This window comes from Dipodomys ordii, unplaced genomic scaffold, assembly GCF_000151885.1.
Source record: "Dipodomys ordii isolate 6190 unplaced genomic scaffold, Dord_2.0 Scaffold104, whole genome shotgun sequence".
Taxonomy (NCBI): Eukaryota; Metazoa; Chordata; class Mammalia; order Rodentia; family Heteromyidae; genus Dipodomys; species Dipodomys ordii.
Genome location: NW_012267320.1, coordinates 3,570,001 through 3,592,318, shown reverse-complemented (window position 1 = coordinate 3,592,318; position 22,318 = coordinate 3,570,001). Strand labels below are relative to the sequence as shown.

At 46.8% G+C, this 22,318-nt stretch overlaps 1 protein-coding gene across 1 annotated transcript in view; it reads left to right on the top strand.

The window, feature by feature from the left end:
* Il10rb (interleukin 10 receptor, beta) overlaps window positions 1-17,586 on the top strand; it is a 39,619-nt gene extending 22,033 nt beyond the window's left edge. Inside the window, exons 4-7 of the mRNA XM_013027525.1 lie at window positions 3,102-3,268; window positions 9,153-9,297; window positions 12,935-13,089; window positions 17,140-17,586. Of these exons, the coding sequence (XP_012882979.1) occupies window positions 3,102-3,268; window positions 9,153-9,297; window positions 12,935-13,089; window positions 17,140-17,385 (713 nt within the window). The 3' untranslated portion in view covers window positions 17,386-17,586. The remainder of the gene's footprint in view (window positions 1-3,101; window positions 3,269-9,152; window positions 9,298-12,934; window positions 13,090-17,139) is intronic.
* The last annotated feature ends 4,732 nt before the right edge of the window (window positions 17,587-22,318 follow it).

Here is a 22,318-nt window from a genome sequence, read left to right as displayed (position 1 = left end):
AAATAAAAAGTTGATCCTTTGAATATGAGGTAATAATGTGAAGGAGCTGGGATGAGGGCTATTTATGAGAAGAATGGGAAGATTTCAGGTGATAGTTTTCTGGAAGTCAATTTGGAAGCTCAACTAACAAATGCAACCTCAAAAGACAAAAGAAAAAGACACAGAAAGGCCAGAAAAAGACAGAAAGGCAGGCAGGAAGCTAGGCCAGAGGAAGGGCAGGGAAGATCAGCTGATGGCAGGTATGTGAAGTCAGGCTGTGGGTAAGCTGGAAAGAAGGCTTCCAGGTTAGGTCCAAACTAGCTTGTTTGTACCTCCATCTAGTAACAGATAGAGGTGATTCAGGGTTACGAGGGTCTATAGCCCTTCAAGGAGTATTCACAGAAAAACCTACAAAAGAAATGTCTCACTGGATTACGTAATGAAATTGTAAGTCTCAGAAGATATGATGTTGGATTTTCAAGTCTTTCCTTTGATTCTGACAAATAAACACAGAGCTGATTAAAAAAAAAAATGTCTCAGGGTGGGAAGGTGGCTCAGTGGTAGAGTGCTTGCCTTGCATGCATGAGGCCCTGGGTTCAATTCCTCAGCACCACATAGGCAGAAAAAGCCGGAAGTGGCACTGTGGCTCAAGTGGTAGAGCGCTAGCCTTGAGCTGAAGAGCTGAGGGACAGCGCCCAGGCCCAGAGTTGAGGCCTCGTGACCGACAAAAAGAAAGAAAGGAAAGACAAAGAAGGAAAGAAAGGAAGGAAAGAAGGAAGGAAGGAAGGAGAGAAGGAAGGAAGGAAGGAGGGAAGGAAGGAAGGAAGAAGAGAAGGAGAGAAGAAGAGGAGAGGAGAAAAGAAATAAATGTCTCAAGCTGGGCTCCTGTGGATCATGCCTGTAATCCTAGCTACTGAGGAAACAGAGACCTGAGTATCATGGTTCAAAGACTGCCCAGGCAGAAAAGTCTATGAGACTCTCATTTCCTATTAACCAGCAAAAAGCAGGAAATGGAGGTGCGGCTCAAGGGGTAAAGTACTAGTCTTGAATAGAAAAGCCAAGCAAGAGCTCAAGGTCCTAAGTTCAAGCCCTAGTACTAGCACACACACACACACACACACACACACACACACACACACACACACACAAATCCTTTTAGGTTCCACCTAGCAGATTAAGCAGCCTTAGAAACAGATTAAGCAGCCTATTAGAAAGTCAATGGCTGAGAAAAAATTCCAACCCAGAAATCTGACTCTGTTCTTAGTACTCTCTGTCTTACATTGGATACTTGCCTCGACATATTTATATATCTTTTTGTTTTGTTTTGTTTTTTGGTCCGGTTGTGGGGCCTGAACTCTGGGCCTGAGCACTGTCCCTCAGCTCTTCAGCTCAAGGCTAGTGCCCTACCACTTGAGCCACAGCACCACTTCCGGCTTTTTTCTTTTTGCTTATGTGGTGCTGAGGAATCGAACCCAGGGCCTCTGGCATGCAAGGCAAGCACTCTACCACTGAGCCACCTTCCCAGCCCCAATATTTATATATCTTAATGACAGGAAAGTGCTTTGTGATAGCATAAGGAATCTCTTTGTGCTTGTTTTGGGAAACTATCAAGTGTTCTTGGTCTGATTTCAGACCAGCACATTAGAATGGTAGAAGTAGATCCATATGCAGACCATCAAAAAGTAATTGTGGTCAGAGAAGAATACAAGATAGCCATTTATTATTCTTTCTGTTATAATTGAGCACTTACTATGTGCTAGGCACATGCATTGTGTGTGTGTGTGTGTGTGTGTGTGTGTGCCAGTGTGTGTGTGCCAGTGCCAATGCCAATACTAGGACTTAAATTCAGTGCCTCATGCTGTCCCTTAGCTTTGTACCCAAGATTGGAGCTCTACCACTTGAGCCACACCTCCACTTCTGGCTCTTTGCTAGTTACTTAGAGAAGAGTCCTAGAGATTTATCTGCCTGGGCTAGCTTTGAACCACAGTCGTTACTTGACAGCCTCCTAAGTATTTAGGATTGCAGGCATGAGCCACCAGGGCCTGGCCTCCAGCTAATTCTTAGTGTTGCAGCAACAGTAGCCAATAAGGAGCCCCCTGCTCTCAGGGAGTTCATATCCTAGTGAGAAGACCAACAGTAGCATATTGGGTACCTACCAGATGATAGGTAGTGACCATAGCCATCAAGGAAATGAACACAGAGTGACAGGACAGGAAGAAAAGGCATCCTTTCCTAAGTTCAGTGTCTCTGAAGAGGTGGCCTTTGAACAGAGGATCCAAATAAAGTTAAGGAGCCAGCTACAAGAATATCTGGGAAAAGAAACGTTGGAAAAATAGATATATCTTGAACTGTAACCATTGACAGGAATGAAAAACCCTCCTATACCCATCTGTAGCTTTCAATCCAAAACAGGAAAGAAAATACAAGACAACAGAAAAGCAGAGAAAAAAGAGGAAAGCAAGAAACAAATAAAATGAAAAAATGTAAAGCAGTCCAGGCAGGCATAGTAGTACATACGTGGAGTCCCAGTATTTGGTAGGCTGAGACAGGAAGACGATGAATGTAGCCCAGCCTGAGCTACTTAGAAAGAGCTGGCCTCAAAAAGAAAAAAAGTTATCTATACAAACAATACAAAATGGTATTGTTGGAGTAGTTCTAAATACATTATAAATTTCAATAAAACATAAACTTGGTTAATAAAAATAACGGGTCATCAGATTTTTTTTGAGGAGGGGCGTCAGTCATGGGGCTTGAACTCTGGGCTTGGGCTCTGTCCCTCAGTTCTTCAGCTTAAGGCAAGCGCTCTACCACTGAGCTACAGCGCCACCTCTGGCTTTCTGGTGGCTTATTGGAGATTAGAGTCTCACGGACTTTTCTGCCCAGGCTGGCTTTGAACCGTGATCCTCAGATCTCAGCCTCCTGAGTACCTAGGATTACAGGCATGAGCCACCATCTATCAGGCTTTTTTTTTTTTTAAGGATCAAAGTCCACCTTTTCCTGTCCATGGGGTGTCAAAGAGTAGTGCCATTCAGGTCACTTACTGTCTGGTGCAAATATGAAAAGTTAAATGTCCAAGTTTTGAAAATGTGACTTTTGATTCTGTTTGCTTTCTTCTTATGTAGCCCTCCTGGGGCCTCCTGGAATCCATATAGAAGCCATTGCAGATTCTTTACACATACATTTCTCAGCCCCCCAAGTTGACAATGAACCTGGACCATGGACCATAAAGGACTTTTATCCCTCATTGGCTTACAAGGTGCAATACTGGAAAAATGCAAGTGAGGAGAAGGTGAGTTTGGGGTGATCACATGCATTTCCAACGTAGGCACCCATGTTTTTTGTGTGGTTGTTTCTGGGTTTTGTTGTTGTTAGCTTTGTGTGTGTGTGTGTGCGTGTGTGCGTGTGTGCGCGAGCGCTCGCACATGTATCAGTACTATGGCTTGAGGTCAGGGCTTTACATTCTTGCTTAGCTTTTTCACTCAGAGCTGCAGCTCTACCACTTAAGCCACCACACCTCCTCTAACCACTTCGAGCTTTTTGCTGGTTAAATAGAGATGAAAGTCTCACAGATTCTTCCCAGGCTGACTTTGGGCCATAATTCTTGGATCTCAGCCTCCTGAGTAACTAGGATCACATCATGAGCCACTAAGCTCTCTTGCTCAGTTTTGATAGGGCAGGATGAGAGAGAAGTCCAGAGTCCATCCAGGTAGAGGATTCCTCAGTGCAGCACATGTGGTCCAGAGGGGCCTCGGGCCTGGTCCCGTCAAAGCCCGAAGCTTCCCAGAGGATGACTGGGCTCAGGGTCTCAGACCCCCATGGCAAACGCATGGAACAGACCTCGAGGGTGTGCTTGGGAACTGCCCTTGTCACAGAAGAGAAGCTGCGGGAGAAGCAGGGCTGAGTCAGCAGCGGGCCAGAGGAAGTTGGAGTCAGCTGAATCAGGTGATCTGAATGACTTCTGTTTTGTGGCATCAACCCCATAATAAGCAGTGCAGAGAAGCCAAACCCATTGTGGCCCCACCCCCCCCCCCCCCCCCCCCCCTCCCGCAGGCGATTACTCGACCAGCCCCACCCCCGCCCACCCCCGCCCAAGTGTCACCTCTTACCCCACTTCCCCTGCTGCTCTCTTCGTGTGTGTGTGTGTGTGTGTGTGTATACGCACATGTGAATGTGTGACAAGACACTAAGCTTTTTTTTTTTTTAATTCATGGCGAGTGCTCTACCAGTGAGCTACAGCTCCACTTCCTGCTTTTTTGCTAGTTAACTGGAAATAAGTGTCTCACAGACTTTCCTGCCCAAGCTGGCTTTGAACTGCAATCCTCAGAGCTCAGCTTTCAGAGTAGCTAGCATTACAGATGAGACCCACCGGCATCCAGATGCATTTCCTTACTCTTAACAAGATATACTTAAAATCTCTTTTTTCTAGGTTGGTTGGTTGTTGGTCTTGCCAATCCCAGAGCTTGAACTCAGGGCCTGAGCACTGTTCTTAAGCTTCTTTTAGTCAAGGCTAGCACTGTACCACTTAAGCCATAATGCCACTTTGGGCTTTTTCTGTATATGTGATACTGAGGAATCGAACCCGGGACTTCATGCATGCTAGGCAAGCACTCTACCACTAAGACATTCTCAGCCCCTGCTGCTCTCTTCTTGAGAGCTTGTTTGGAGGTTCTAGCAGGGGAGCGCAGCTACTCGTATACCCGTGACCGAAGACCGGTCCTCCTCTATCGGGGATGGTCAGCTTCGGGAGGGACGCACATGGAGCGGCGAGGGAGGACGGGGACGCCGCCTAGCCAGCCACATCAGCCGAGTCAACCCTGGCGATCAGTGGGGTGACAGATGTCGCAGCCAGATCGCCCTCACATCCCCTGCTGCTCTCTTCTAAAGGGACCACTTCTTGTGAAAGGATTGACTTGGAACCAAAATACCTCGCTGTGGCATTGCTCCTGTCACCACGTGGCTCTTGTCACATACATTTGTTTGTTTGTTTGGGTGGGGTCCCTTACAGGGCCTCTTGTTCTCACTCAGCTTTTACCACTCAAGGTTGAGCCTCACCTCCACTACTGCTCTTTGCTGGTTAATTGGAGAAAATAGTCTCACAGACCTTTCTACCTGTGCTAGCTTTGAACTGCCGTCCTCAGCTCTCAGGCTTCTGTGTACCGAGGATTACAGTCGTGAGCCGCCAGTGCCCAGCTTCTCTGTGCTTCTAACATGAAGGCATATTGCTGCATCCTTAGACTAAGATGAGGGGCAAATGGGTGAACTGCTCCCTCACACCTCTTTGTTTTGTTTTGTTTTGTTTTGTTTTTGTGGGTCGTGGGGCCTGAACTCTGGGCCTGGGCGCTGTCCCTCAGCTCTTCAGCTCAAGGCGAGTGCTCAACCACTTGAGCTACAGCGCCACTTCCACACCTCTTTGTTTTGTATTTTTTTGAAACTGTTATTGTACTGTTATTATTAAGTTGTTTTACAGAGGGGTTACCATTTCATAAGTACATGTCTTTTTTGGACAATGTCACCTCTTCCTTCACTTGCCCCATCTCCCCCTCCCCCCATCCCTGCCCACAAGTCGCATAGTTCCTTTTCCACATCATGTCTCTGAGCACCATGATTGCATTTGTTCACCTTTTCTCCCTCCCTTTCTGCATCCTCGCTTCGCTCCTCCCCCCACAAAAAAAAAGACTTAAAAAAAAAGCTAAAACAAACAGCAGCTCGTCCCTCTCACCTCGTTAGACAGCCACTAGTCCAGTTCATTAGGGGTCTGAGTCATGGCCTCTTCAATACTCTTGCATTGGTGATTCGATTTCAACGAAGGAATTTGGAGGACACACATTTAAACCATAGCAGACAGAAACTCTTCACACAAGACAATTTTGCCTATAGCCAAGGCCCCAGGAAATGTGTCCCTGAAAAGCAATCCACAGTATCTAGTTTCCTAACTACCCCTTAAATCCAGGTGTCTCGGCTAAGTCCTGGATCCAGAGATAAAACCCAGCTGCTACCCCCAGTGAGAAATGTCACCCTCTAATTAAAGATCCAATGCCATAACCACCTTGGCCGAGTGCCTCCTACCAAGCATCAAAAGCAAACCCTGGTTTATATTAAGCTTCTTAATATTTAGCTTCTTATCTAGAACACCCCCACAGCAAAGGAATCTGGTAACGTGCATTGCTTCTCTCACACTGCCCCACTGTGTGGAGGCCTCTGAGTTCCTGAAAAGGCCACTTGCTCATATTTACTGAACCAGAATGGAAATACCTGTGCAAGACTAGTTCCTTAAACAATACATGAAGAATCTGTGGGAGTGGCATTTCTTGTGTTTTTTTTTTCTCTTTCCTTCCTTCCTCCCTCCCTCCCTCCTTCCCTTCCTTCCTTTCTTCTATCCTCCTTTCCTTTCCTTCTTTTCCTTCATTCGTTTGTTCCTTCCTTTTTGTGCCAATACTGGAACTGTCGGGCCTTTGTGCTCTTTTGGCTTTTTTTTTTTGTCGGTCGTGGGGCTTGAACTCTGGGCCTGGGCGCTGTCCCTCAGCTCTTCAGCTCAAGGCTAGCGCTCTACCACTTGAGCTACAGCGCCACTTCCGGTTTTTTGGTGGTTTATTGGAGATAGGAGTCTCACCGTCTTTCCTGCCCGGGCTGGCTTTGAACCGCGATCCTCAGATCTCAGTCTCCTGAGTAGCTAGGATTACAGGCATGAGCCACCAGCGCCCGGCCTCTTTTGGCTTTTTGGCTCAAGGCTGAAGCTCTACACTTGAGCCACATCTCCACTTCTGGCTTTTTGCTTCTTAATTGGAAATGAGTCTCACAGACATTTCTGCCCAATCAGGTTTGAACTGAGAGTCTCAGATTTCAGCTTCCTGAGTAGCTAAGATTACAAACCTCCAACACCCTGCTGAGATTAACTTCTCATCTAGTGAAGAAATCCTAGCAAGTTGCCCACGCCGTCAGCTCTAAAGATAAGCAACTAATTATGAAAGTATTGTGTTTTTTAAAAGCCTGCACCTACTTTGTAAGCTCTTTCACTTCCCTGTGTTACCAGGAACTATTTACATTTCTCAAATTCAGAACTGTCTCACTAATTATATTATCTTCGGTTTAAATTCAACCGAGATGACTTGGCCACTCTAGCCACCAGATCAGAGGCATACCCCAGGAACAGGACCGCCGAGGTTGGGGGACAATCTAGTCCCCCAAGCAGCCAGAATCTATATATTTCATACAGAAAACAAAATCACAGCATTTTATTGTATTGCATGGCCACTGTTGGTTGGGAAGACTGCTCTAACAAACTATCACCCTTGGGTCAACAACAGAAATGTGTCGTCTAACTTTCCTTGGGCCTGATTATCCAAGGTAAGGGTGTCAGAAGGGCTCTGCTCCCTCTGTGCTCCATGCCTTTGCTCCAGGGCTGGCTTGCCCAGAACCTGGGCATTTATAAAGCATTGCCCAACTCTGCCCTTCGCTTACCAAGGCATCCTTCTTGAGGGTCAAAACTTCCTGTAAACACACCACCATGCTGGCTTAGGGACCTACCCTCAAGACTCCATCTTTCTTGCCTTTGTAAAGATCCTGTCTCCAAAGCTAGGCACAGGTGGCTCATGCCAGGAAGCTGAGCTCTGAGAACCATGGTTTGAAAAGCTAGTCTGAGCAGTGAAGTCGGTGAGACTTATCTTCAATTAACCAGCTAAAGCCAGAGTGGAGCTGTGGCTCAAGTGGCAGAGGGTCAGCCTTGAGGGAAAAGGTAAGAGACAGTAAATATCCAGGCCCTGAATTCAAGCCCCAGGACCCACACCAAAAAAAAAAAAGACTACCTCCACATAAGGTCATGTGTTACGGGTATCTGGTGTTTAGACTTCAACATACAGTTTTTTTGTGTGTATGCCAATCCTGGGTCTTGAACTCTTGCTGTCCCTGAGCTTCTGTGTTCAAGATTAGTGCTCTGTGACTTGAACCACAGCTTTACTTCGAGCTTTTTAGTGGTTAATTGGAGATCAGATTTTTTTGGATTGGCTTCTATGATCCTCAGATCTCAGCCTCCTGAATAGCTAGGATTATAGGCATGAGGTGGCTCATCATTTGATTTTTTTATGAGATACAATGCAATACATTAAAACTGGCTTATCTTTTTATCGGTGGTATTGCAGGTTGAACTCAGGGACTTGTACTTGCTAGGTAGGCTCTCTACCTCTTGAATCATGCATGCCCTCAGCCCTTTCTGCCTAACTTTTTGTTTTAAATACATAAATGCTGGATCTGGCCTAGATAGCATCTGCCTCTTTAAGCTGCCCACATACCTAGCATGATAGGTGCATGGCACTGCATGCTGCAGCTGGGTGAGGTTGGGGGGGGGCGTCCCTCACATTTACGTCCAGACTAGCCTGGGACCTCCGTCCTCCCAATTCTCACCTTCTAAGTTGCTTGGATTACAGTGGTGAGCCACTGACACCTGGGTTAAGACTAGTCTTTTTGTTTTTGTTTTAAGGCAAGTATGAGGTTTGTATATATCAGTAAAGCTTCAGAATTCAGGCATTGGTTGCCAGTGTGGCGGTCAGTCTTGCTGTTATCCCTGCAGTGGCGTCAGGATCTGAAATGAGCAGGGAGAGTAGCTGCCCTTGCCTGTTTTGAGCCTGAAGCAGGAACTGGTAATCATGAAAAAAAGGGAAATCAAAGAAACTGGGGAGCCAATAGTTCATACCTGTAATCTAGTCACCTGGGAGTCTGGGAATGGGAGGATCTTGAGTTGAGGCCAAGCCTGAGCAGAAAAGTTCCTAAAACACTTTCTAAGCCTATAGCTAGATACAGTGGTACACATTTGTCCATCCAAGCTGCCTGGGGGGCTGACACTGGGAAAATGGACATTCCAGGCCAGCTCAAGCAAAATAAAAAATAAAATCTGCTAGATTCCTTTTCCACAGAAGAACATGGCAGGGTGGTGTGCACCTAAGATCCTAGCAACCGTGGGAAGCATAGACTAAGTGGGTTATGCCTCCGGTGTGCACCCTGGCAGGAGGTAAGATCCTACCCTAAAAAGAACCAAGAAAAACAGGGCTGAAGCAGCAGTATAGTGCCAGCCTTGCAAGCAAGCACAGGTCCTGAGTTCAAGCCCTCAAGACCAAAAAATGAGGGGAAAAAAGTGAGGACTCTTCAGTGTTGTTATTGTGTTCTTTTCCATGTCCAACCAGATGCAAGTTACTTTTACACATGACTTCGAGGTCCTCAGAAACCTGGAGCCCCGGACAACTTACTGCATTCAAGTTCAAGGATTTGTTCCCAATAGAAACAAAACGGGGCTGTGGAGTGAGCCAGTCTGTAAGCAAACAGAGCACGGTAAGTGACATTCAGCTTGGAACAGACCCCACTGAGGGGCTCCTAGACATCCAGGGCCTGGCGACAAACTCCAGCCCAGCTTAGGAATGGGCAGTCCCACCCCTAAATGGTGTCCAGCTCTGATTGGTCAGCTGCATGTCAGAGGAGCTGCCCCCTTCTGTGGCAGCTCCTTTGCTCTCTATGAGTCTGAAAGGAATTGTTGGCTATCCATTGATTCATTCCACTTGTGCTTTCTCAGCTCCCTGAAGCTAGGCACACGGGGCCTCCTGGTACTATCCAGCAGAGCTTAAGCCCTCCCACACCCCCATCATCCTCCCCAAATTCACTTTCCTTCTTGGGTGCACATGTCCAGGCTTTGTTTTTGTTTTTTGTAAGTTTTTGGTTGTAGGTTGGGTTTTTTTGTGTGTGTAGAGTTACTGGGACTTGAACTCAGGGCCTGAGTACCGTCCTTTGCTTTCCTTTGCCTTTTATGCCTACAGCTGGTGCTCTACCACTTGAGCCACGCCTCCCCTTCTGGCTTTTTTTTGGGGGGGGTTCATTGGAGGTAAGTGTCTCCTGGACTTTCCTACCTGTGCTAGGTTCAAACCAGTATCCTCCAGATCTCAGCCTCCTGAGTAGCTGGGATTATAGGTGAGCCACTGCTGCTCACATCCTCAGTGCTTTCTTAAGGGTCCCTCAGGACTCTGACTCATGTCTTAGTATTATCCTGCTAAAACATTAGTTGGAAGGATGGGTAAGAGTCTGGAACTTTCTCAACAGCTGAAATGTCAGCAGCCCGGGGGCTGCTCCAGCCAGCTTACCGCAGGATCCCACATTGACCAAGAAAACACAAGGTAGCTGAGTTCTCCTACATGCAGGCTGTGCCGCAGAGGAGAGCAGCCCAGTTTCTCTCACTGAAGTGAGTCCTGGGGGAGCGGGGGAGAGTTCTCACATGGCAGGACCCAGGCTTGGACATCAGAAGATCTCACAGCAGAAATGCAACAAGTGGCTGGGGGAGGGGGGAGGGGGGTGGCAGGCAGAAGATGCAGCAGGTCCATACGGACATGCCCCCCAGCCAGCCCTCTCTCTAGGGTGTAAGGCTCCCCCCCCCAGCCAGCCCTCTCTCTCTGGTGTAAGGAGGGTCCCGTGAGCCACACACTGGCGAGCGCCTGCACTCAGTGGACTTCCAGGAGGAGCTCAGCACTCAGTTCCAGTATTGTTTAGCGTCCTTCAGTCAGAGGCAGCCAAGGGACAGTTGCTGTTTGCCCCATAAATAGTCCCTTTCAGATGAGACCCAGGCTGTGTTCTCTGGCCCCCAACTGGCACCAGATGCGCAGACCTTGCTCATGAGGTGACAGACACTGGCCTTGGTAGGACAAGTGGCCAGGACTGCTGGAGAAGCAGCCTGGTGCTAAAGAAAGAGCTGAGCCACAAATGGCCACAGTCAACTCTGTAGTAGAATTAAAGCAAGTGAAAATACTTGATCCAGGGCTGGGAAGGTAGCTTATGGTAGAGTGCTTGCCTTGCATGCATGAGGTCCTGGGTTCGAATCCTCAGCACCACATAAGCAGAAAAAGCCAGAAGTGGCGCTGTGGCTCAAGTGGTAGAGCGCTAGCCTTGAGCTGAAGAGCTGAGGGACAGTGCCCCACGACTGACCCCCCCACCAAAAAAAAGCCAGAATTCTTCAGTAGTAGAGGACCAGCCCTGGGTGGAGTAAGATAAGGGAGAATGCCTTGGTCCTGTGTTCAGGCCCCAGTACCAACACACACACACACACCACACACACACTCAGTAATAATTGCATTAGGAGCCATTGAGTTCCATTTATGCACAGAAACAGACTAGATTTTTTTTTTGACAGTGCTGTGGTTTTGACCTCAGGGCCCTGCATTTGCTAGACAGATGCTTTACCACTTACACCATATGCTTCACCTCCCTTTTTATCTTTTGAGTAAGGTCTTGCATTTCTGTCCAGGTCAGCCTGGCCTGTGATCCTCCCATTTATACCACCACGTAGCTGAGATGACAACGCTCACTGCTGTGTCCAGATTTCTATTGGTTAAGGGGTTCTTTGTCCAGGCTAGCCTCTAACCTCAGTCTTCCTGATCCCTGCCTCTGCCAGCGCATGACTGGGTAGCTTAAAGGAAGACTGACTGTGAGGAAGTCAGGAGGGACAGCAAGCCGGTCAGGGAAGTGAAAAAGTGACAAATTTCAGGTAACTATCATTGCCATTAGACCACGTGAATCTGCCACCTGGTGTGTATCAGTCAGGCACGTCTAGTCTCCCAGATCATTCACTGCACTTTTTTTTTTTTTTGAAGTCCTGGGGCTTAAACTCAGGGCCTGGATGCTGTCTCTGAGCCTCTTTGTGCTCAAGGCTAGCACGCTACCACTTGAGTCACAGCTCCACTTTTGGCTTTTTCTGAGTAGTTTATTGGAGATAGGAGTCTCACTGACTTTTCTGCCCAGGCTAACTTCAGACTGTCATCCTCAGATCTCAGCCTCCTGAGTAGCTAGGATTACAGGCGTAATTCACTGGCACCCAGGTTCACCGTACTTCTCAGCAGTTTCAAAAGAATGGCCCCCAAGTCCTGAGGAAGACACCCCTGGCTTGCAGGAGACATGTGTATCAGAGACAGGAAGGATCCACTTTTGGAAGGCCCCCACCCCCTGCTTTTTTTTGTCGGTCATGGGGCCTGAACTCTAGGCCTGGGCGCTGTCCCTCAGCGCTTCAGCTCAAGGCTAGCACTCTACCACTTGAGCCACAGCACCACTTCTGGCTTTTTCTGCTTATGTGGTGCTGAGGAATTGAACCCAGGGCCTCATACATGCAAAGCAAGCACCTTCCCAGCCCCTGGAAACTCTTTTTAGAAAAAAAAAAAAAACTTAGAGAATTTGGGCAGCTGGACCCCGTCTCAGGCTGCTAAAGGCCAACAGATGCTTAGTCACGCCACTTGGCACTGGGATTTGTTTGGAGTCATCTGTCATGAGTTCTGTGTGACTTTTACTTGTTACCACTAAACTCTAGTGTCTGCATTTCCCTTGGGCTGTTTACCAACTCTGGTGCAAAAGTTCACCCAGAGCAGGCTGGCACAGTGTTACCCTGAAAGTAGGTGACATGCACCAGGATTTGAGTGCGTGGATATGTGTGTGTGTGTCTGTCTGTCTGTCTGTTTGTCTGTCTGTCTGTGTGCATGAACATATATTAGGGCTTGAACTTAGGGCCTAGGCACTGTCTCTTAGCTTTTTTGCTCAAGCTAGCACTCTACCACTTAAGCCACAGCTTCACATCTGGCTTTTTGGTAGTCAGTGAGTGATTCATGTCTTTCCTAGGCTGGTCATAATCTTCAGAGCTGAGCCTCCTGGGCAGCCAGAATTACAGGCCTGAAGCACGGTAGCCAGCTTAGAATTCTTATCCTTTCATTCACTGTGAAACAGCCACTGTGTCAGAGGGCAGACTGAAGCAATAAGAAAGGAATGAAACTCACTAAGAAACCCTGCGTCCTCCTGACAGCTGTATTCATGGGACACTGTTGGGAATGAACTGTTTGGGAGTTTGGTTTCCAGAGATTACCATCAAATTGTGATGAGTACAATGGCTGTAAGATCTCTGTGACCCAAGCTGTAGAGAATCTCACCCAGTCCAATCTCCCCACAGAAACTCCACCCTGGTTAGTGGCCATCATCCTCATGGTGTCTGTCTCCGCGGGCTTCCTGGTGCTCACCGGCTGCTTTGCTTTGCTATGGTGCATTTACAAGAAAACGAAGTACACCTTCTCCCCTGGGAACACTCTTCCGCAGCACCTGAAAGAGGTAAGGGGGATGCAACAAGATGTGGATTCCAAAACGCCTGATGTTCCTGAAAACTCAAGGCTGCCTAGTTCTAGACAATAGGTTTTCCAGGAAAATATTAACTCACGTCTCACACATTCCCATGTGTATATTTTTAAAGGCTAGAGTCAGCCCTAAAGAAAGGAGACAAAGGTTTGTTCCAAAAGCCTTTCCTGAATCTGGACAGCTCCTTCCTTCTCTGGTCTCTGCCCAAAGCCTCACGTGTTTGGGGAGCAGAGGTGATGGATCTGGGGCGGGAAGGTACACAGCAACAGCCCTCAGGGTGGAGATGTAAGAAAGAACCAGCTAGCCAGTGCCACCACAGAGCAGGAGAGAGAGAGTGGGAGGAAGAAAGGCATGCTCGTTTAGGAATATCGGACTGAGAAACCCAGATCCTGGAGTGTACCTTAGCTTAAGGGATGCTATTTCTAAAGATTTAGAAAGAAGGGCTGGGATGTAGCTCAGTGGCAAAGCGCTTGCCTAGCAAGTGCAACGTCCTGGGTTCGATCCCCAGTACCAAGAAAAAAAAAAGAAAAAGACAAGATTTAGAAAGAACTGCCAGGCACCAGTGGCTCACATCTGTAATCCTACCTACTCTGGAGGCTGAGAACTGAGGATCATGGTTCAAAGCTAGCCCAGGCAGGAAAATTTATGAGACTTTCATCTCCAATTAACCACCAGAAACTTGGAAGTGGCCCTGTGGCTCAAAGTGGTAGAGCACTAGCCTTGGGCAAAAGAGCTCAGGGACAGCACCCAGGCCTTGAGTTCAAGCTCTACAACCAACAACAACAAAAAAGAACAAAGAATGAAGCTAGCTAAAGATCAGGACTGAAGAGGCCCTGAGAAATGAAATTCTAAATATAAAGTGGTCTCTTGAGTTATGCGTCTGTGCCTTCAAATGAATGCAGATCAATGTATTTAATTTTTTCTTTTTTTTTAATTTTTATTTTTTGTGAACATACTGTACAGAGGGGTTACAATTACATGGGCAGGATAATGCGTACATTTCTTATCAAGCATTGCAGCCTCCTCCTTTGTTTACCCTTCACATCCCTTCCCAGCCTCCCCCCGCCCCCCCACCCAACCCCCCCCCGAATTTTTTTCTTCTGTGCTGAACTTGGAAACTTTTTTCACTATTCCCTACTCAAAATAGTCTTAACTACTATTTACATAGAATTTATATTGGATTGGATGGTATAGGTAATCTAGATAATTCAAAGTATTTAGCTGGAGGTACATTAGTTGTATGCAATTCTTTTCTTTAGCAGTATTAGGGATTGAACTCAGAGCCTCAAGCTTGCTAGGCATTTAATTTGAGCCACAGCCCTTTTGGGTTTTTTCTTCTTTAGGGGAGTAGTAGAGGTGGGGGAGGGGTGCTGTACTGAGGTACTGGGTGCTATCACTTAGCCTTTTCTACTCAAGGGTAGCACTCGATGACTTGAGCCACAGCTCCCATTTCCGGCTTTCTAGTGTTTCATTGGAGATGAGGGTCTCAGTGACTTTCCTGACTAGGCTGGCTTACATCTCAGCCTCCTGAATAGCTGGATGATAGTCATGAGCCACTGGCCCCCAGCTGGCATCTTACTTTCTGAGAAGTCAGGGGTTAGAAACCGACATGTGAATTGAGTAGCTGCCCCGTCCAAGCTACCGTTGTTGCCATTAGAGCCTCTGTCAGGCCTCCATGTGCTGGCTGAAGCCCTGCAGAACTCCAGTTACAGATTATTCCTGACGTAAATGCCAGCCTAGCCAGGAGGCGTCACTGTCCCTCCCAGAGTGCAAGTGTCCCTCCCATGTCGTCACCCGCTCCCAGGTGGCTAGTTGGTTTACCCTAGAAGTGCCATCACATCGGTGGGCTCGGCAGTGATCCGTGTCACAGAGGCTGGACATTCGGCAGGGGCTGGAGTGTGTCTGCCCAAGGGAGTGGAAGCCCCTGCTCTTAGGCCAGAGCAAAGCCGTCCATGAGCCTCTTGTGGCTGCACACAGAAGCCAGTGGGTGTGCATTGCTGCAGCCTCTCTGCTTGCTTGTGTCCTTTCTGTGCTGCACATTGTCAGTTGGACTTCCTGTGCACTCCAGAAGTCTACACACTTGAAGCTGGCGCCCTTCCCTCTACATGCCCTGCACAGGGCTCTTGGTCCCCACCTTCCAAGCTCTCCTTCTGCTACACCCACCCAGCAGCTCTGAGCCAGCTGAGCTCTGCCTGTGTTTGCAGAGCTGTGATCCGCACTTGACAGATGTGAGCCACCCTGGGAAGAACACAAGGTCTCACCCTGCTGTGGGAGGCATTTCCTGCAAAGCTGTGAGCTTGTAACACCAGTGTTCTAGAGGGCATTTGGGTAGCCCAGGCAGCACCCACTACAGAAAAGAAAAGTGGTAGTTGGGACCATAGGCAAGTATTTCAGGACAGCTGGAACTTGCCAAGAGCACCAGGGAACCCCGAAGAATCAGTGGAGTATCCTGTGGAGGGGTGCTGACGCAAGCCACAGCTGGAGGAAGAACAAAGGGAGGCCCTTGGCTCTGGGTGGGTGGTGTTCTGTTAACTGAGAACCCAGAGGAAACTTCAGTTATGCACCTGCTATTTTTGGCTGCTTGGCTTCCTCATCAAAGAAACTGACCAGACAGGGAAGAATACATGGCAAATCAAAGCCAGAACAAGTTTAGTAAAGGGGCCAGCTGGACTGAGCTCTTTCCTCCAAGGCTAGCAAGCTGTCTCTCTCTCTCTCTCTCTCTTTCCCCCTCTCCCTCCCTCCCTCTCTCTCTCTCTCTGTCTGTATGTGTGGGTATAATTTTTATTTTTTGGCATGGGGATGCAGAACTGGGATTGAATTGAGAGTTTTGCATGCAGTAGGACAGTGCTCTGCCACTTGAGCCACGCACTTATTCTTTTTTTTTTTTTTAGGAAAACAGCAAAAAATGACTTCTTAGCACAGCAGAGTTACACCCCAAGGTGTGAGGTGGGCAGTTTAGTTAAAGACCAGTTGTATCAAGCTGCCCGAGTTTGGGGTTTTCTTATCCCAAATGGGTGAGGTTACTAGGTAGAACAAAATTAAGGCCCTCCCTTTGTGGTTCTCCCAAAAACTGGTTTGATGGCTTTGTAATGGCTGCCCAGCTAAGGACATCAGACACCTGCCCTTTCTGAGAGGATGAAGGCCCGGTGCCTGGACTTTTGACCCTCTTTGCTTGACCCAGTTTACACTACCAGTGGAAGTTAGACGCATCATTACTCCCCCAGGAGTTCCCAGTATTGATGTGGGGCTTGGAATCCATCAGGATGGACGGAGAGAGGCCATTATTATTTGTGTGTGCATACCATTAGTTATTACGCTATATTAAGAAGATGGTGAATTTGTCTAACTTGTCTTATGGTTCTGTCAGTTTTTATATACTCTGAAACTTTGTTGCTATGCATATTTGTTTGTTTATATGTGAGTACTGGGCTTGAACTTGGCTTTATGTACTAGCTTGCCTTTTTTGTTCAGGGCTGGTGCTCTACTACTTGAGCCACACCTCCATTCCCAGCTTTATTTTTTTGTTCCAGTCCTTGGGCTTGAACTCAGAACCTAGGTGCTGTCCCTGAGCTTTTTGCTCAAGGCTAACACTCTACCACTTGAGCCACAGCTCCACTTCTGGCTTTTTGGTAGTTCATTGGACATAAGAGTCTCACAAACTTTCCTGCCTGAACTGGCTTCAAACCCTGATTCCCAGATCTCAGCCTCCTGAGTGGCTAGGATTACAGCACCCAGCTTATTTACAAGAATTCCATACAGAACTTCTCAAAAGAATTCGGGGTCCTGAACTTGTGAGAGGGGGGTGTTAGTGTAGGCAGATGGGGTCACCATGAGCAAAGTAGAAGAAATGCCCTGACGACAAGATTCCAGTCTAAGACCCCTGATAGCCCAAATAGCAGACCAATAATTAAGATGATGGCCCTAGCCGGGCGTGACAAATTAACATTAACATTAAATACTTGTAAGACCCAGAAAAAGAAATAGAACACTTTGATAATTAACTGTCCTTTCTTTTTTCTGCCACAGTTTTTGGGCCACCCTCATCACAGCACACGTCTGTTTTTCTCCTTTCCACTCTCTGATGAGAATGAAGTTTTCGACAAACTAAGTATCATTACAGAAGACTCGGAAAGCAGCAAGCAGAATCCTGGCGGCGGTGACAACCCGAGAACCCCGTCTGGGCCAGGACCTCCAGAGACAGTTTCCAAGGAAGAAACACTCTCAGCCAGTCTGGAAGATCCCACACCTCTCACATCGGCCCCAGAGGTGTGATCAGAGAGAGCTACTACCTGAGCAAACTCCACTTCTATACATCTTAGGCTCGGGATTCGTTCACACAACCAAACAGCTAGTTTGAATGGCTCAAGCGACAGAAATGCTCTCATCTTGGGAACTCATTGCTTTATGAAGACTGATTTTTTTTTAATGGCCACTGAAAAACCATCTCTTATATTTATTAAACTATGAATTGCATCTTAAATGTGAGGAATATTTTAAATGAGAACTAAGTGGGGTGTCAGCTGTGGACCTGGAAAACACCTCACCTTGAACGTGGTCATCACCACACTGGACAGAGCCAGACTTGTGGGATTCTCAGTGAGGCGTTGAAAGGATTTCTTTGTCTGTCTGTGTGTATTTGCTGGACTGTCAGTGCTGTCTGAGATCTCTCCTCTCTCTCAGTTTGTCAGCTTTCTGTTGTTGCAACAAGATACCTGATATAAACAACTTCACAGGAGGAAAGGTTTGTTTGGCTCATGAGCTCAGAGGTTTCAGTCTGTGGTCCCTTGGCTTTGGGGTTTGGCAGCGCACTACATCACCTCAACCTCATGGTGTCCAAGAAGAGAGGGAGTGGGGAGGGCTTGAGATCCAATATCCACTTCAATATCATCCTCCAATGAGCTAACTTCCACTCCTTTTTCTTTTTTTTTTTAATTAACTAGTAGGCAGTCTTTACTCATTGTCAGGGTGATGTATAGAGGGTTACAGTTACATAAGTAAGGTAGTGAGTACATTTATTTATTTATTTATTTTTGTCGCTCATTGGGCTTGAACTCTGGGCCTGAGCACTGCCCTCAGCTCTTCAGCTCAAGGCAAGCACTCTACCACTTGAGCCACAGCACCAGGTCCAGTTTTCTGAGTGGTTTATTGGAGATGAGTCTCTCAATGTACTCATTATCTTGCCCATATAATTGTAACCCCTCTGTATGGTATTTTCACAAGAAAAAAAAAAAAAGAGTCTCACAGACTTTTCCTGCCCCAGCTGGCTTTGAACCGTGATCCTCCGATCTCAGCCTCCTAAGTAGCTAGGATTACAGATGTAAGCCACCAGCGCCAGGCAAACTTCCACTTCTTAATGGTTCTGCTACCTCCCATAAGCTGGCCACAAGTCCTTTAGCATGTGGGCATTTGGAAGACATTCAAGATCCACACCAAGTCTATTAGTGGCAGGACAGCTGTGTAGCTGTAGTGAAGGAGGCTCCAGTTTGACTTACTGATTTTTTCTTATGGTACTGGGGTTTAAACTCAGGGCCTTGAGTTTGCTAGGCCTGCATTGTACCATTTAAGCCACACCTTTACCCCTTTTTTGTTTATCAAGTAGAGGTTCAAATTTCTGCCCAGTGCAGCTTCAGATTATGCTCTTTCAATCCACTCTATTGCTCTATGCCAGAGATTCTAGGCTTGAACCCGGGGCCTCAGGCTCTCATTCAGCCATGTTGCTCACAGATGTTGCCATGCCACCTGAGCCACACTCCACTTCCTGTCTTTTGCTGGTTAGTTGTAGAGAAGTCTCTAATGTATTTTGCTTGGGCTGACTTTGAACCATGATCTTTACATCTTAGCCTCCTGAGCAGCTAGGATTACAAGTGCAAGCTACACAGCCCAGCTTTGAACCCCATCTCAAACATTCCCCCACTGCAATGTTACCATACTGGAGACCAAGCTTCTGGCATACAAACCTCTGAGGGACAAACTACATCCACATGAGAGCACCATCCTCCAAGACCCTAAGATGACATCAACTAAATGTTGGGTATAATGTTTTAAAACAACTTTTTGCCAGGACCTGGTAGTTTACGCCTGCCTGTAATCCTAACTGCTCAGGAGGCTGAGATCTGAGAACTACAATTCAAAGCCAGTGGGAACAGGAAAGTCCATGAGACTCTTAGGGCCAATTAACTACCTGAAAACTGGAAGTGGCGCTGTGGCTCAAAGTGGTAGAATGCTAATTTTGAGCAAAAAAAAAAAAAAAAAGCCCAGGGACAGTGCCCAGGCCCTGAGTCAAGTTCCATGGCTAATAAAAACAAAAGACAAAAACAAAACAACAAAAAAACTCATCCAATGTCTCTTCACATAAGGAAAGACTATTCAGAAGCAAAAAAACAAAAAAAAAAAAACTAAAGAAATGTTGAAATGCCATCCTTTACCTCAAAGATAAAGCTTTGAGCCTGTCATAGGGCCTAGCAGACAGAAGACAAAGCCCAAGTATCACTCAGGTAGAGGCCTCAAAGAGACCTCAAATCGCTACCCCTCTACATACTTGCAGTAGATGAATCCCAAGGCTGCTGTGACAAATTGCCCATCTTTTGGGTGATTTAAAGCGCCAGAATTCATCCTCAGTCTAAAGTCAAAACTTAGTTTCACCAGGCTGGAAACAAGACACTAAAAGCACCTGGGGTTCTGGGGAGAATCCATGTCTTGCTGTTAGGGACTGTCAGTATTCTCTGCACTGTGGCCATATCCGTCCTCTGTGATCACATCCATTTGTCCTGTCTCTCCAGTCTCCCCCCCTTCCCCCCCTCCCCCGCTGCATTCAAGGCTCCCTGGGGTCAGCCAGGACAGCTCTTCCTCTCAAGACTCTCCAGCACAGTTGCAAGAGTTGCAAAAAAATCCCCTTTCCAAATAAAAAGCTCACAGCTGGGCACTGGTGGCTCATGCCTGTAATCCTAGCTACTCTGGAGGCTGAGATCTGAGGATCACGGTTCAAAGCCAGCCTGGGCAGGAAAGTCTGTGAGACTCTTACCACCAACGAGCCACCACAAATGAAAAGATCACATTCACAGGAGCCAGGTCCAAGGACCTGGTTGTCTTTGGGGGTCATTGCTCCGGCCACTATCCACACCCGTGGGAGTACAGGGAAAACATTGGGGATACCACTGCTTTGGTTTCTAAGTGAAGTGACATATCTAGGTGAGCAAAAAAACCTTCAGAATTAACCACTAGAAACCACAAAGTCCAGAAAGAATGCACCTTGGGGAAGAGCCAGCAGGAAGCACAAGCTAGTAAGCCAGAGCCACAAAGATACCAAACAGCAATATAAATTCTCCAAGATCACACAGCGCACAGACCAGGAACCAAGCGTACTGAAGGCATTGCTGGGGAGGAGAGTGGCAATCAACCATTCAGCCCTGCCAGGCTGACAATGGACCGCAAATTTCCATGGCTTTTCACAACCAAGCCTTGTTTCTCATTCACGTCACATGTGCCCAGAGAATAAATGTGGGTCTATTCGAATCTGACTTCTTCGTTCCAAAATCTAGGTTAACAGACACACTGAAAGGAAAATGCTCCTGCAATTGATGTTTCTTTTCCTTTCCTTTGTGGGTATGTCACCTCTGTCCAAAGTCTCCTGGTCAGACATTGCCAAGTTCAATGTAAGTAGAACGAAGATGTTTACTTCCCCTCCAGGAACAAGCAGCAAATCAGATCAAAACAGGTAGAAGTGGATCATTTCCTTGCAAGAAAAGGAGAGAATAATGGAACCAAGAATTATAATTACAACAAACTAACACATGGCTGAACAGATTGATGGGAGCTAGGGGTGGGACTATAACTAGAAATGAAATGAATATGTTGATAAATAAATATGATGACTAAAGTTTAAAAAGCCTGAATGACAGATTAGATACAGCTAAAGAGAGAATAAGTTGAGCAGAAAGAGAAGGATGTTAGGTTCTCCAAAGACAGAGATCCAATAGGAGTTAGATTGCTCAGAATCTGCCACAGACAGACTGAAGAACAGGAAGAGCTATGTTTCACCCTGAGTCCAAAGACAATATGCAGGCGGAATTAACCCTTCTTCAAAGGCCCTCATCTTTTCTCTCTTAGGCTCTCTTACTGATGAGTCCAGCCCACATTATGGAAAACTGTCTGCTACATTCAGTCTCCTGATTTAAATATTACTCTCATCACCTTCAAAGTAATACCAAGACTAGTATTTGTCCAAATATTAGTACCCTGGACAACCCACACTGACACATAAACTACCACTGGGAGAGTAGATGTGCAACTGCTTTTTATAATCATTTTTCAACACTGTATACAAAAATACAATTGTTGGGGCTGGGAAGGTGGCTCAGTGGTAGAGCGCTTGCCTTGCATGCCTGAGGCCCTGGGTTTGATTCCTCAGCACCACATAAGCAAAAAGAAAAAAGCCGGAAGTGGCGCTGTGGCTCAAGTGGTAGAGCGCTATCCTTGAGCTGAAGAGCTGAGGGATAGTGCCCAGGCCCAGAGTTCAGGCCCCACGACCGGACCAAAAAAAAGAAAAAAGCCGGAAGTGGCGCTGTGGCTCAAGAGCCTTGAGCACTAGGAAAAAAAAAAAACTCATGGACAGTGCCCAGGTCCTGAGCTCAAGACCCAGAGCTGGCACACAAAATAATAATTATGTATATATATTTATTTATTTTGTCAGTCGTAGGGCTTGAACTCTGGGCTTGGGTGCTGTCCCTGCACTCTTTAGCTCAAGGTGAGCACTCTACCGCTTGAGCCACAGTACACCTGTGGTTTTCTGGTGGTTAACTGGAGATCAGAGTCTCACAGACTTTCCTGCCTGGGCTGGCTTTGAACTGTGATCCTCAGATCTCAGCCTCCTGAGTAGTTAGGATTACAGGCGTGAACCACTGGCACCTGGCAATAATAATAAAGGGGTTGCCACTATCAACTTAAAATTGTATGGGCTACAAAAAATATTTCCCAGGAAAAGCTATTGCTAAAAGTAAAAACAAAACATTGCTCTCAAGAAAAGAGATAAAACAGACTCAAACAAAACAGTTTCATATCAAAGACTATTATTAAAGATCTAAAGGATTATTTCAGACAGAAGGAAACTGATCCCAAAAGCAATGGTGCTATAAATAAATACAGGAAAGAAATGGACACACATGCTGGTTAACCTAAACAAACACTGATTACACAAAAATATAATTTA